The 16,253-nt window shown below is 45.6% G+C and overlaps 1 protein-coding gene across 5 annotated transcripts in view; it reads right to left on the reverse strand.

Moving 5' to 3' along the window:
• The window catches only part of LOC135393063 (uncharacterized), a 58,439-nt gene that overhangs the window by 15,309 nt on the left and 26,877 nt on the right, over positions 1–16,253 (reverse strand). For 2 of the 5 annotated variants that reach the window (XM_064623635.1, XM_064623636.1), the window contains one exon: positions 9,374–9,475. The exons of 2 other annotated variants lie outside the window; for them this stretch is intronic. In XM_064623635.1, the coding sequence (XP_064479705.1) occupies positions 9,374–9,475 (102 nt within the window). Of the gene's footprint in view, positions 1–9,373; positions 9,476–9,782; positions 9,805–16,253 lie in introns of those variants that run through there. One more of the 5 variants, XM_064623638.1, reaches the window with a different exon arrangement.

Genomic DNA, 16,253 nt, shown 5'->3' on the forward strand with positions numbered 1-16,253 from the left:
TTAGTACCAGTACCTTAGTACCACACAGAAGACCGTCGCTAGCGTGTTTTCGTCTACACCCTTAACGATAGCCAAGTCCGCGAGAGGATTCTTTTGAGGGGGCGCCTCCTTCAGAGATCGGATTGTCCGCCAGATCTTCGTGGCCGGATCAAACGGTGAAAGGTGGTGGCAAAACTTACGCCAACGGTTCCTGTCCTCTTTCTTAAGTTCTCGTGTTACTTCAGCTTTCATCCAGCGGTATTCCACAATGTCCGTAAGTTGCCCTGTCCGACGAGCCGTTCTTTCTGCTCGGCGACGTAATTCTCTAAGGTGGTTAATTGCTGGGGAATGACCGACATGGCCTGTTACCCTTTTAGACAGGACCACCGCTTCCTGAATACCGCGGGTAATTGTTTGAGATAGAGCCTCTGGGGACATACCGGTATGCACAGATGTTCTGAGGCCCGCACGAAAAAGTATCCAGTTTATGAAAGGAATCAGTCCAGTAGTTGCTGAGAGGGGCACTCTGTCGTGCAAAATATATAGAGGAAAATGATCGCTACCTCTAGTGTCGACGTCCGTAGAGCACGACAAGTGGCGAATTATGTCGGTCGAGCGCCACGAGAGGTCCGTTGACGTTGACGTTGACGATCGAGTGACGTTGGGGATCGCATGTAAGTGAGCTCGCGGTTGTTCAGCAGGCACATGTTATTATTCTCCATTGCCTCCAAAGACCATCTTCCCATACCGTCCGTCCTGCGGCTTCCCCAGGCCGAGTTATGTGCATTGAAGTCACCCAGCACAAGCGCTGGGGCTTCCAGAGTACCAAGTAAGCGTTCGAGGTCACTCAACGGGACGTGTACCGCGGGACGGATATAGATACTGACGACCGTTAACAGCATGGGGCCAAGGCGGATCCTGCAGGTGACGTAATCATAAGAGCGATGACAAACTGACCCGATTTCCGCAGCAACGAAGTCATTGCGAACGTATAGCGCTGTTCTGCTCTCAGGGAATTGATGAGATCGATAGATTGTGTAGACATTGACGCGATGGGTTGAATCCATGCCGTGTTCGCATATAGCTAGGAAAGGGAACTTGTACTGTTGTAGATGTAATTTAAAATCAGGGAGCTTGTTACGCAGGCTTTGAGTATTCCACTGCATTGCCATGGCCTTTCTATACAGTGCCGTCATGCTGATGCGAAGATAATGCCTCCAGTGCCAGAAGCGCTTGGACCTCGCGCAGTTGCGACGCACCAGGAAGAGCAGAGACAATTGCCTTAAGGGCAGTGAATACCGCTGAGAAGAGTCCCAGAGAAGGCATATCTTCAGAGGCTGATGAGGGTAACTGTCTCCTCGTGCCTGTTGGTTCCGTCACACTGGCGTAAGTGTTTGTAATCTGCCTTGATGGACGAGGAGGCGGTGGGTGGCTGCTCGTGATAGGCTTAGCCGTGATTGTGTTCAGCGAACGGGTGAACGAGGAGACCTGTATCAACGTACCTCGGCATATGGAAGCCATGTGATGCATTTCCCTTACCACTTCCCTTACCAAACTGGCGGTGTCGCGACCTACTCTACAGGTTTTCCCGTCCATTTCAGTCCAAGTGCCATCTGAATTAGTCCAGGTGTCATCTGAAATAATTCAAGCGCCATTCAATTTTATCCGGCCGCTATTTGAAAAGATCCAGATTCTATTCAACTTAATCCGAGTGCCATCTGAATTAATTCATGGTGTTTTTAGGCAATATAACCGTGTATTCACACGAGGGACATCCCCGCAGAATATTCTACAGACATGTTGTGGAAGGAAAAGTAAAAAGTTGCTGACGGGACATCTACTGCGTCTTATCTTGAGCATTCGCACCGCGCCGAGATATCGGGAATTGGAGCGGAAGTATAGCAGACGACACCATTGGTCATGTCGTCTTCTAAGGAATGTCTTGTGACCGATTGGAAGGATATTCCACATATTCCACGCGGTTAGCAGACCGCGAAAAGGCATGATGCTCATAGCAGACGACACCAGTGGTCCTGTCGTCTGGGAAGGAATATCTTGTGACTCTGCCGCAGGATATTCCCTGCGGTTTGAAGAGCACGGAAAGACATCACGCACATCCTGCAGCTTAGTCACAAGATATTCCGCAGCAGACGACAGGACCAATGGTGTCGTTTGCTATACTCCCGCTCCATCTCCCAACATCTCGACGTTGTGCGAATGTTCAACATAAGACACGGCAGAGCTTCAGTACCATCAGCAATATTTTTTTTTTACCTTTCCTTCCACTAGAATACTCTACAGGGATGTCCCTGGTGTAAATTCATGGTTATAGTACTTAAGAACGTCGTGGATTATTTCAGATGGCACCTGGATTAAATCAGGTGGCACTTGGACTAAAATTGGCGGGAGAACCAGTAGAAACGACGAAACTATCTTTGCAATCAAGGCAGTCACTCTCATGGTAGACAAGGCAGAACACGCCCTAGCCGCTGCAGACAAAGTTGTTGACGCATGCGTCGTACAGATGGGGTAAGGGTGTCCGAGGGAGGTGCGGTCAGCCTGCTCGTGAGTTGAGGCTCGGTGCAGCTAAGCCAGGGAGTAGAGGGAAGGGTGAAATGTGGTGGTGGTACAGGAGAGGGAAGGCTGTGCAGTCTCTCCTGCTCTGTGAATAGGTAGTCGCGAACTACCCACCGCAGAAAACACACGAGCATCCCTCAGTAGCCTGCATTGGGATGATGTCTGTTCCACGGCAACCGCCGGTATGATTGGCGAAGTTAACTCCATCTAAGCGGCCAGAACTGGACTATACATGGATGACCCACCCTCATCGTGCTGGTACGTATTACGCCGTGATTCTCTAAAGGCAAGATCAAGAAGTTCCTTCTAGCCAAATTCTTGAATGACTGCAAACAACACCCTCGTAGAAACGTCGTAAGAACACAGCATGCCCACGATTGTCATGGGAAACTTTAATACAGAGATAAAGAAGACCCAGAACAACTGGTTCGCGGGCTTTATGGAGAGCTTCCACCAGCCAGTGACGATAAATTACCATAACCCGTACAGAAAGTGGTATACATTGTGCTACGTTAGAAGCATAGACAAACTAGTGGTGGCCAAGTTCGCCAGCTACTTCAGTCCACACAGGCCTATAATCTCCATCGTCGGAGTATGCCGCGATGAGCTCTTAAATGTTATTGCATTTCAATGACCATGACAATCTGCACAGCGATTTCTGCCGTAATACTGAGCTGTGTGCTCGCAGTCGCGTGTTCATGACACGCAAAATTTGCTCAGTTACTGGTAACCCGTCCCTCGTTCAGCTGACGTGTGGTGCTTCTTTGTACGGTCTTGAAGCTAACGTTTCGTAAGTTGAAAACTGTACTTATGCCTCGCAGATATTAACGAAATGTAAAATATGCCAAAAGTTTCGAAGAATATTTGTTTTGACGGGAGTTTTAAGTCACTGACCATCAGCCACTGTCTTCACTCGTCGACTCTCGCAAGCACACTATATAGCCGCGTGGCAGTCAATAGATTGCATCGTGGTCTCACATTTTTTGCCAAACTTCGTTTCCGTGTTTCGTACAAAAAGGGAGGTACTTCAAGGGACGTAGAAAAAGCTCACGGTCACGAAATAGTGCTGTATTGTTGCAGATAAACTCTCCAGAATTAATTTGCATGAGACAGACGAGGAAGTGGAAGGCATAACTATATTTCATCAGTAATATACTGCTAATATCACTCAAGGTGCAGGGAGCTGCAGGCAGTGATAACACTCGTACATTATCTTACAAAACATATGTTGCTTCCTTCTGGCAGAAAGTCTACAGAATTCAAGCCACCCGGTGTTCAGAAACCCTGGGTACTTCTTATAGGCTCCCTTATTATAGCAGGGCGGGCTAGTTGGTAACTATCCATAGCACTGTAATTGTGCAGGTGCTTTCGACCGTATCCCCCTGCTAACTTTCAATATTTAGGTTTCTTGAAACTCATGTCACCTTTCCAAGGAGAGTTTTAACAAATTCTCCTGAGTAGGGACTACATACCATGTATGGGAAAGCAGACAGAAAGTATACTCGTCTATCGCCTTATTCTGCACTGTAGCCCTCAGATGTGCGAAAGCATGTAGAAGGCAGAACTCTTCGGAGTGTTTCACACTGAATTGGAAACTCAGGTAAGTATGTGCATGAACACTTAAAGCAAACGAATAGGTACTGCTTTCCCGGTGTTTATTGCATTTTTCTCCACCAGATACAGCTTAACTGCAACATTAACCAGAGCTTGTTTTCACTTGTGCGTCTGAGTACTTGCACCAGCATCTTTTGTAACAGATCGTGAAGCACGGGCTAATCAGGTTTATGAAGTATAGAGGCTGGAAATTTATGAGATTTCTTATCCATAATGCACTATACAAGGACAAAGAATTCCGAACTAGCTTAACGAGAAAGCTGTGCAGTATCTGTCATGCCCCGCATGAAGGCTCAGATAGAGAACCACATGGGTTTGAAATGACGTGACGTCAGACACACCCGAAGTCGATGACTACGACAAAGGAGCACATGCACGTTAATATGCATACATTACGCCACGCGTTTTCTGATCTGCATCAACGGGAAGGGTTGATATGACTGGAAACACAATACGGTGTAGAACGAAACGCCGCCGGTGTTTACCGTTATCTTGGTAGCAAACAGGTGAGAGCCAGCGCTGTACCCATTACCCAAGGAGATAAAAACTCTGATGGCTTCACAGATACCAGCCTGTATTGGTACTGCTCACTCTGGCAAATCCTACACTTGTCTTTTCGGACGCTGGCAACGTCAGATCGTTGAAGTGATATCCGTGCGCAGTGATGATAGATTGGCTAGGTTGTGGTTCCAGGTTGTTGGCTCTAACGCGTCCAGAAATTATATTTCAAGCGAGCGACAAAAGAAAAGCAAGTGGTACTTTTCTGCTACTTGAGTAAGAAACAGGTACTGCTTCACTAGTAGTACCTGTTTCTTAGTCAAGTAGATGAAAAGTAGCGCTCATTTCTCTTCTATCCCTCGCTTTAAATAAAATTTCTGGACACGTTAGAGCAAACACCCTGTATATCTCTGTAAAGGTTGCGTGGGATGAGAGGGGCTACTGCGGAGGGGCAACTGTCGGTGTCAGCTTCCATGATTCCATTCCATGAGTAGGCAATGTGCATTTCGCAAACACTATGTCCCAGGCAAGTTGGTGCATGTAGCATTCATGCCGTGTAATTTGGTTGTACATTGTCTTTCAAGATAGTCAATTGGAATGGAAGCATGTGCGACAGTTTCGTGGTGTGCGTGCACTAAGAGAAATGCATATTTTAATTAAGGGCCTTATAATAATTATGCTCGTAATGATAGTCGTGAGAACACCTCTTTGAGGCCGACAACGGCGAGCACTTTCAGAAGCACCACCACATAACACACAAAGGTGAAAGAATATACAGAAAATACCATACGCTGAAGACAATACGCTGGAGTTCCACAGAAAGATGACATCCAGTTTTGCAAGGGTTAAGAAATGTCCGAGAGTTGGCATTGTCACGCTGTGCGCGGAGGGTGTTGCCGGAGCCCAACACAGTTGTTTTTGTTTCTTTGTTTTTCACACAGGCTCCAGTTGTCTCTTGACCAAGATTGTGTAATTCGGAACAACATAGTTGATATTCCGAAAGCATTACAGGGTTATGTTCTTGAGGTTTTGCATGGCAAACAGGTGAGAGGGAAAAAGAACAGAATGTGAGAAAAGAAAGGTCTTGCTGTACCATAGCATGGTGGACAGACATTGAGAAGGATTTGGAAATGATAGTTAGTGGGTTGTAAAATATGTCATAGTGTAAATACATCGTTGGTAGCTGCGCCGCTGCGGCCTTGGTCATGATGTACGACGCCATGGTATCGCTCCTACGTAGGGTTTGTGGAGAAAGAAGGAAAACATTTCTTAGTACTCAGTGGTTTACACTCAAAATGGTTGGATGCGTGTATCATGAACAGCAAACACGTTTACTAACCAGACACGAAGGGATATAATTGTGCTTCGCAAGTTACCAATCACATTATATGAGCTCGTAAAAATCGACTGGAATACAGCGAACTGTACTGTGTAGGTGAATACCTGTTTATCATAACAGTTGGTGCCGAGGACCTTGACTGGCAACCAAGGAGGGCAGCACCAATTAAATCATCGCCGGCATTGCTCGTGAAAGTCTCTGGACATATTCAATCATCTGGATCACCTGAGAGCAGCTTCAGCGGGGACTGAACTTTGCGCGAAGAATTTCTGTCACCGTTGGCCAACGAGGACCGCAAGCACCGAGGTTGTAGCTGAACCTCGTGGTACGTCGAACGAGCCTCGGCCTGAGACGCTAACTGCAGAGGCCGTTGAACAACCGCAGCTCTGACGCAGAATCCGGGAGCATCGTAATTTGTAATGTAATGTAATTAGTAGTTAAGGTGCCATTGCGGACCAATTCGCCTCCCTCCGAATGTATTCTCCCGAATGAAATACCATAAAATTAATTCATGGTTCTGAAAAGTATGACTACATAGGTCAAGAATGCGCCTGGCAACATTTCTCCCCGAAGGTCATCACCACAGCTGCTGGCAGACTTCCAACGGTGGGTGAAGAGCAGAGACCCTCTCGTTGTTGCTAGGAGGCTGATTTCAACTCTCGATGACGTCACCTACTCCCGGAGAATCCGAAGCTATCGACATCTATTAAAACTTGGTGGAAGCGTGTAATGTTCACTTAGGGCATTTATACAATTTTTGAATTCCGTGTTAGCGCCGCAAAGCAACTGTGGCCATGAGCGGTGTACAGACGTGGACAGATGGAGAGAGGACAGGAAGGCGTGGGATACAGGGGTTTAGTATGCGTCCAGGGCCGACCTCAGGGGGAACTGTGTCGACGTTCGCCTGGAAGGAGTGCCAGAACACCCAAGGAAAACCTAAAACGGCACAACCAGTGCGGGGATTCCGACCTGCGGTACCTCTCAGTTTCGGCGTGGAAAGCGAATATCCTAACGACTACACCGCGGGAGCTGGTTTATATTTTTATTGCCGTGTCCTTAGACGAGATTAATTTACATTATGACCTAAAATTAATACAGCTTTTTAATCGGCAGTGGCACCTTAAAATGTATCCACTGTGAATGTGTCAACTGCTAGTATATCTGCATCGATTGTTACTCGTACTTTCTGGTAGAGAAGAGTGGTGAATCGAACTGGTGTGTGTAGTGTATCATAACCTTGGGTAATCACGTTTTTAATTATACCGATAAAGCCGGGTGACTAGGGCTTTCTGACTGTCTGCCGTTGTGAAGTATACGGCTGCCTGCCAGAATTAAGGATGTGTCCCACACTCTAAGAACAAAGGTAGGCGCCACGACAGCCTTCTGGGGTGTAGTCAATTGTCCCGTACGTGACGCCCTATAAGCGTCAATGGACACCCCAGAATGAGGGGCGTTATAGTACTCCCTCCGGACCCTCCCTGACGGAGTACCGCAGTACACCCCTGTTTACTGGAGGGTGTTCTTGTACAGCCTCATTGAGGGAGTGGTAGTACACTCCGTCCTACTGAAGGGTGTTCTGTACACCCCCACGCCGAGGGAGTGCTAGTACACTCCTTTTACTGAAGTGCGATGGTACACACCCCAACCCTCCGCAGGAAACGGTGGTTCATTGCAGACCTCAGAATTTAATCTACACTGTGTAAATGAAACAGTACTTCATGCAGGTGAGTGTTTTCTGATACATGCAAGCCACACAGAAGCCACAATAAATGCAATGTTCATTGAAAACAGTTTATTGCAAATATGTGTACACCTGTTGGAATGAAGGACAGGAATACATAAAGGTTTCAGGAAACAAAGAAACGAGAACTAAAAACGTTCTTTAAAGTAATGTGTGGTTTGTGAGCAAATTGTCGATTCGGATTATGACGCTGGTGATATCAGTACCTGTTGTTTCGGGTTTTTTTACTACGAGGTAGCTAATTATAAAAGTTTACCCTTATCGCCACGCCATACCCACCAACTGTTTGTCACAGGTGAAATATTGTTGTGGTCACCTGTAGAGCCTAAGGGTACATTTTCATCGTGGTGAATTTCAAACCACTCGACCATCGCAGTGCAGAGTACCAATACAATATGTGCAAAATCATTGGACAAAATAATCAAATGGCAGCATTAACAGATGATAGCCATAGAAATCGTATGGAGTGTCTTAGAACGAAACCTCCGAAACTGGAACGTACGTGCGAGGGGAGCGCCATATTGAATCAGCTACCGTTGCCGCAGCCAGGGATGGGCATAAATACATTTTTTGAGTATTTAAATATAAATACAAAATACTTTGTTGACAGGGGTATTTAAATACTCTTCATAAATAGTTTTCAACATGAGTATTTAAATACAAAATTTAAATACTGTATTTAAATACCGTAACTACTACCATAAATACTGTGAGGAAGATGTCATCTGGAATCATAGAAATAATTGTGATCATAAGGACAAATCAGCAAGAAAGAATAGCATTTATTTGTTAGATTATCATGGCGATTTTAATATTAGAAATTTCTCGAAGACTGCTTCTTTTAGGCATCTTCTGTTCGGCCGTACAATCAGGTTCGCAAAGGAGAACAGCATCTCCACAGGTGCCGATGAACAAATGCTTGTATTAAATTTGACGAAGATGCTTCGTAGAACAATGCAATCGGGTAGTCACGACCATTGTCCGCAACAACAGTGAAAAACTCGCCATCTAAAATGGTTTGTCGCATGCGCATGCTAGCGCACACCCGGCATAATTGCGCCCCAAACTCGCCCTTCTTCCCGAAAGGTGAAATGCAGGGCAACTTTAAGATATGAGTCAGTATATTCTGTATTTAAGAGTATTTATAAAGTATTTACAAGAATAAATACCCGAAAATTGGTATTTAAATATAATTATAAATACATTTTTCAAGTCTGTATTTAAATACAAAATATAAATACATGTATTTATATTTTAAATAGTATTTTAATAACAATGTATTTAAATACTGCCCATCCCTGGCCGCAGCGCATGTAAAAAAGGAATCCGTCAAGCATACACCAAACATAACGCCAAAAATGTTTTTGGAACAGGAGCACACAACAAGGAAACAGGAACACACTATAGGTAACGACGTCGTATGTCAGTGACATTTAATGTGCACGTAATGCTGTTACCAGCAGTAGAGGAATACAAGTTAGTGTGTGTACGCTGCACGCTCATCATTCTCTCTAACATGGTGAGCGTATTTTAAGAGTAATTAAGCGTAAGCGTAATTACATATTGAATCTTGAATGCCCAATACAGGGAAATAACAAGGAAACCGCAGAGGTCACATCTGGTACCTGAATGATGGGTCCCTGTGCTGTTACACTAACGTTTTGGCTTGAGTTCGGGTCTTCCCCAGAGTATACTGCTGCTGGATATGATTGTGCTTGGCCTGAAAACTGTAATAAGAAAGAACAAGACTACTACAGTTTGTGTCGACACGTAGAAAACTGTGTCATAGATAAATTAGTTTGCTTTCTGACACGTTCTTCTACAGTTCCACTGAGCTGTCCGCTGTGGTCGAACATCATTTAAACAAATCAAGCATTGCCTCGCGTTAAAAAAGCAGTGTTGCAAAATGGGCTAGACTGGATATGTGTGTTGTTCCTTACGTGCGAGGCGGATCGTAGCTTGTTGTGTGCCTGCTGTAGTAGGATCTTTAACAATGGCATATTTTACTGTTATGTCGACAAGCCGGTGGTGCTCAACGATGTCATCTGTTCAATACCTGTCAGTTAATTATAAGATTCTTTGTCATACAGCTGGAATGAGTATAGCTCCTTGAAGCACGTTATAACTCCGTACTTCGATGCTGAGTAACTTGGAAACTGGCAATCAAGAAACATAGCTATATAAATATATGCAGACACACGTGTTTTTCACCTGTATTTCAGAATTAGTAAGCGACGCAGTATTAAGCAGTATGTGCGACAATTTAAATTAAGAAGCTGCCTACACTGCAACACAGGCTCACAGATAAGGTCCTTTTTGTCTTAAATTTTCAGGCAGTAACTTGGGCTCTTTAGTTTTTCTCATACTTTTATTGCTGAGCAGTCTCAAATTAGAGTCACTTCGTTCGCCATTATTTTCTTAGCGAAAATGTATTGAAGTATTTACTCTTTTGGAGACGTTTCGTATATAGCTAGTTTAGAAACAAATGCGTCGGTTACGAGATCGCTAAAAAGGCGACTGCCCTAGAGGCTCGAAGCATCGTCACGTTTTTGCGTTCTCAACGTATGATTATTTTCTCTCTGGCCATTCCGGTGTCACAACGCAGACCTCCATTATGTCAACATCGTCAGTAGTATGCCCAAGATTCGCGAACAAAAACTTAAAGCGTGCTTCGCCTGCATTACACCCATATACCCAATACATAAGAAACGTATATAATTTTGGCGGATAACGTCGACGCTTTTCACTGGTTCCACACTGGATCCTGTGAGATCTATAAGGTAGAGTGGCCTATGTTGAAGGCAGTTCAACTATTTTGTTGATAGCAGTTAGAATGATGGCCTAAACTGTATCATAATTCGTTAACGGAATTCCCAAACCCTCGAGAAATTATCCACAAATTACTGTGGCGTTAAGCCAGATATTTATTTGGTACCGGCCAAAAACGACAGGCTACATATTTTGATCAACTTACCCCAACCTCTGGGTAATTTGAGGACATCAAAAAACTTGGTGTGGGAAACTTGAACACACACAGAAAATCACTAAAATTCCATCACGCGCATCTCCGGCACGTGAAGGAGGCCTCGTCAAATGTTCCGACACACACTTCGTGGTGCCACACCTTGCAGACTGTGCACTGAATCCAATTTCTGTGCTTTGAAGAGCACGCTGCGTAAAAGTACGCGTAAAAGGCAGCAGGTGTACGATCTATGCTGTGGCTGGCTTCCTTACGTACAAGTTGGGACAAAAGTTTACGGAACACGCGAGCGGCATACGTTTTTTCTTTTTTTGTGCTACACCCTAGCGGCTGCCGGAAGAAGGTGAGTTGACTGTTGCGAAGGGATGGAAGGGTGCGCTGTTAGCGAGACAGTGTGGTAGTTCCTGTGTCACTTGGATGTGCCTGGGAAATGGAAGCTACCGCTGTGTGCCACTAACAGCGTACCCTTCCACCCCTCCAGAACAGTGAACTCACCCGCGTCCGGCGGCCACTAGGTTGTTGCACCGAAGAAAAAGTACGCCGCTCGCGTGTTACGTAAACATTTGTCCCAACCTGTACCTCTCTTGCAGCGCAGAGCTCATGACCGGTGTTTCCAGTTGCGCGGGAGCGAACATATGGCCTGGCACACGCAATGGATTGAACGTAAAGATTCCTGGTCGCCTCAAAGCCGCGCGAAGCATTAACGGGGGTAGCCACAGAAGCCCACACCTGTCCCAAAATGTTACCAAACTTCGATTTGGTGAACACATCATTTGGATGAAACCGGCCTTCCGGTGGATGAAAGGAGGTCTTCCCTGGTCTACAATTGTTACATGAGGCGTCTTCTTTGACCGTTTAACATATCGCTCAAGCATTGACTTGTTGATAGAAAACATAATGGCTGCTTCACGGTAACACGTACCGTCTTCTATGGCAGCTACTGTACTGGCGAGTTCATCATTACCGTAACAGCAAATTCTCTCTGACGTCTAACGATGAGCAATAAAGAGTGTACGATCAGCGCGACTGTCCTCCGCTTCCCCCGCGGTGCCGGGTTTCAATTTTGTCTTTTGTTTGCGAGAGCGGAAACACTCAGCCACAAGTAATGCGCGCGGAAATACAGGACAGTGACACAGCATCCTGACGGCCAGGTGATATTTTGTCAGCCGAGTACCAGAAGTGAGCAAATTAACAGCAAATACCCGCAAAAGTTACTGGGCAAAAAGAGGCCCCTCTTACCTCGACCACATCTGCAGAAACACGCCTGGCGTTTTTCAAGAAAGCCACGTGCAGAAAAACAACCCGCCACTTCGAAGCCCAGACAACGACTGTGCTCACCATTGGTGTCACAGACGAAAAACAATTATTGCTAAGAAAACGCGACGCGAAAAATCGAAACTGTCCTCAACTTGCCCCCGTCTTCAAGTAGCTCCACCTTACCCTATGCAAGAAATTACGCCGAAAAAAGAATTATCCGTATATCTATAAAGGCTTTTGTTCCCCAGCATTTGAAATCTTACACGTTGTACTCAATGGGACAGAAGTAGAATTGGCGCTCCAGCGTGATTTCACAGTCCTATACATCAAAAGCTCTCCGCTTTAGGTAACTTTCCACCGCAGTTTCACAATTAGGGGGACCATGTTAGGACCTTATAGTGAATGTCTTGGTTATGTAGCGAGCCAATTTCCTTCCCGAGGGCATGAAAGTGTGACTAAAATGTGAGACATCGTTACTTAAAGAGGGCTTAGCGTAACAACACTTCCGCGTGTAGGAAAGCCGACTGTTCGTTTGAGCACGTGTAAATGGGAGGAGGAATGAAACTGGAAACGCAAGGGAATCATCAGAGTTCAGCACGCATTCTCCTCTGATAACCAGCACCGCAAGACGGGTTTGATAAAATCATCTACAAAATAAATGTGTGCTTTCACGCCCAAATAGGCTGAAGAACATTTCTGGTGACTTCTGATTTAAAGGGGCCGTAAACAGGCCGCCAGACATTTCACAAATAATGGTACCCCGTGAAAGAACGCAGGTCATAATACCCAAATATATATTTCGTTCACCTCGTGCCAGCTCAGTGACTCATATAAATGCTTTCAAAATTAAGTAACCAGCGCGCCTCTCTCCACAACGCATACCTTACATGCCTACGTAGCCTGTCGCCGTCCAATCGGGGGGCCGAGCTCCGCACATGACGTTTCAAATTACCAGCCAATAAACAGGCCTCATTATCAGCTATGAGGCGGAGTGCTCCGTTTGTTCGCGTGGAACTACATTTTGCGCTCCTTGCTTCCGAAATTCAACGTTATGACATTTCGTAGATCTTCGGCTGGCGCAAACGTCAATAATTGGGCTACCTCGTACCCGGCACGTCCCCGGTCGAACCCGGTACCTCCCAGTCACGACGTGACATGGCCTGCACGCTAACCACTGTGCCACGCGAGCTGGTGACACGATGCCACGTGGCTCATGCCGGCAAGCCGTACCCAAGTACGGCAGCGCAGTCGTCGGAACCATTCGAAGATGACGAAGATGACCCATGGCGCACCTACCTAAGATACCTAAGATTCCGGAAATGTAGCGCCGAATATTCATTCGCGCTCGCGGTCTGCTGCGTGCTACTGCGCGGAAAACGTAGTTCGCGTGTGATAACTCAATTGAACGCATTTATTTTCCAGCTTGAGGTTGACTGTGTAGATGTTGAATAGAATAAGGCACACATTCATCTAGCGCATTTTCGCAAGTGAAATAAAATCACAAGTGGGCCCTTGATAGTAATTGGAGAGGAAAGCGCCACATCAAAATGACGTAAAGTTAGAGCGCAGGGCGGAGCTAAAAAGTGAAAGAGTGCAGAGAGTATTTCATGCGTATGCAAGCGCCTTTTGGTTTTGAGCGTTAGTAATTGCAAGAAGCTTTCACTGTCTGAGTTGCAATAATATAATGCAGAGAAATGCGCACCTTGTATACCTGTTTACGGTCTCTATTTAAAAACAGAAGAGACAACGCCGCAGGTACTGCGTTCCCCTGAGGTTCGCGTTTTGGGAAATCGAACGCTCTCTGCTTCCCAGTATCCGTTTTTTAAACTCGAAAGAGTTCAAAAAAGCATTCTACATTCTAATTATGGCGGTAAAAAGATGTAAAAATGTCTGATAGCTGTAGTGTACCGTTATTGCCATGTGATCTGTCCGTCGATGATTCCCATTTAATCTTGACTTTGTCTGTGACCACCATGTTTTTGCATGTATATAATGTATGTTTATTTATATGTTTTACGCTTTTTCTTAATTTTTCCTCGCAGCACTACGGGGAAGCTTGGTTACCACCAGTACGAAATTCGATGGGTACCTTAATGACTGTGAACTTGTATATTTTATCTAGCGTTATATACCTCTCTTTAGGAGAAGCGGAAGCAAGGCAATTTTTGTTTTTCTTTTCTTCATGCGTACACTTGTCTTGGCGACAGCTTTGTGCATTGCCGAACCAATGCGCCTGCACTGTCCAGCAGCGTCATTCACGAACAAAATGTTAATGTCATCTAAGTAAGACATATGCCTCTATGTTCAACTGACTTAAATGTATCGAATACAACTGAGACTGGCGCATATAATCGTGTTGTGTCAATGTTTTCTTGACTTCAAGGCGATCATGGCAACGTACCTGTGCAGAAACTTGACAATACCTGGCCAGAAGCGCGCTTTTTTATCCTTCCTTTAAGCAAATGCTCCCAGATATCTATCGTCCTGTGCAACTGGTTGCGTATTTTAGCGGCATCTTTTGCGCGTGAAATAGTGGATCCTGCCCGATTTTTGCGAACACTCGAGGTGACGTTGTACTTCGCCTTCGACAAAGTACTGTCAATAGCCGAAGATAACGGTACCCCATTATTACCATCTCCATGGCGATATCCGATCATCCTTTCATGTTTCCTTTCCTTTCTTTCTTTCTTTTTTTCTTTTTTTGTGCACACCAGGGGTGCCGAACTCATTCGTGTCCGCGGGCCGTATTGAGCCATGAAGGAACTACGCGGACCGCATACGACAGCTTTTGGGGTAGCCGGCTTCTGATATAGATGCTCCAATTCACTCGGGAGATCACCAACCCTACCGGTCCGTTTCTGGTAGCTTTGAAGCCGCTAATATGTATTATAAATCGGCCATGAAGGGTTTGCTCAGAAATTTGGTAGGAATGTACTAGTAATACTAATCGAGTAAAAATCTAATGCAGAGACAGGTTTAGAGAGTCATTAGCCAAGACGTCGAAAACAACAGACAGGAAATGTCGAACTTTCAACATTTTATCGTATGACTAAAGGTTGAAATCACTTTTCGCAATGAAAGAAGAAAGTCCATGAAAGGTGTTCCAGCCTCAGAAAATCGATTACCATCACTTTTCATAAGTTTCTGCGCAACGCCGAACGAAGAAATCGTTTGATTGTGAATTGTTTCAAAAATGTTTGATTTTTGTGTGTTGGAATCGTTTTGATCAGGCAAACGGAAAGATTCCCCTACATTGGATTTGTGAGATCCCTTGACGATACCTGTGTATAAATAAACGACGCTAACATGAACCGGTGCACCGTAGCAAATCAGCGGTGTTTGCAGAAACGCCCTGATCAAACAGCTCGCCAAAGGTGAAGTAATTGTGTGCTTCCAGTGACCTGTATGCTTGCACAATATCAGCACTGAACTGGCTCGTCGAAAATATTGGATAAAGTACTACGCGATTGTGATCGGCGGCATGTTTTGTGGCTGGGCTGTCCAGTTGTCGATGTATAGCGCAAAGAGACACTTGTCTGATTCCTTCACAGCTCTAAATTAGTCGGGTATTGTGGAATTAGGAGACTGCCGCGAGCGGTGTAGCAGTGCAACACAGCCGATGTCGCGCTTGCGGAAAGCATTCCCACGGCTAGGTTCAGTGTGTTTTGCCCACGCCAACTCTGCGCATGCGCAGATAGCGCCTCTTGTTTGTGAACGGTAAAGTGGTTTATACATTTTGAACGAACGAACAGATCACTTCTTTCCCGCGCGTCTGTGCTGCTGTCGAGCGGTATTCCGAAGCTTTAGGCGCGCTTTTTTTTTGAAATCGGAAAAGGAAAAAGAACTGAGAGGAGGCACATAATCATGGCCCCCTTGTCCCCCACTGGAAGAGCCCCCCCCCCCCCACGGCCCCCTTGTCCCCGATACAGGAAGGCGACATGGGTTTGAATCCTGTCACCGGCTGTGCTGTCTGAGGTTTTCCCTGGGTTTTCCGAAGACTTTCCAGACGAATTTTCTGCACAGTTCCCCCTGCAGTCGGCCCAGGACGCATACTAACCCCCTGCCCCCACTCCTTCCTGCTGTCCTCTCTCCATGTGTCCACGTCTGTATGCTGCTCATAGCCACAGTTGCTTCGCGCCGTTGACACGGAATTAAATAAATAAACAAATTAAAATATTATAAACGAGGAAACAAAAAATAGACTGAGTATCTCTGGACCCTTACTAACGCACTAAGCCTCGTTCAAGTGCAATGCGCCATTTTTATAA

The sequence above is a fragment of the Ornithodoros turicata genome, chromosome 4, assembly GCF_037126465.1.
Source record: "Ornithodoros turicata isolate Travis chromosome 4, ASM3712646v1, whole genome shotgun sequence".
NCBI classification, from domain to species: Eukaryota; Metazoa; Arthropoda; class Arachnida; order Ixodida; family Argasidae; genus Ornithodoros; species Ornithodoros turicata.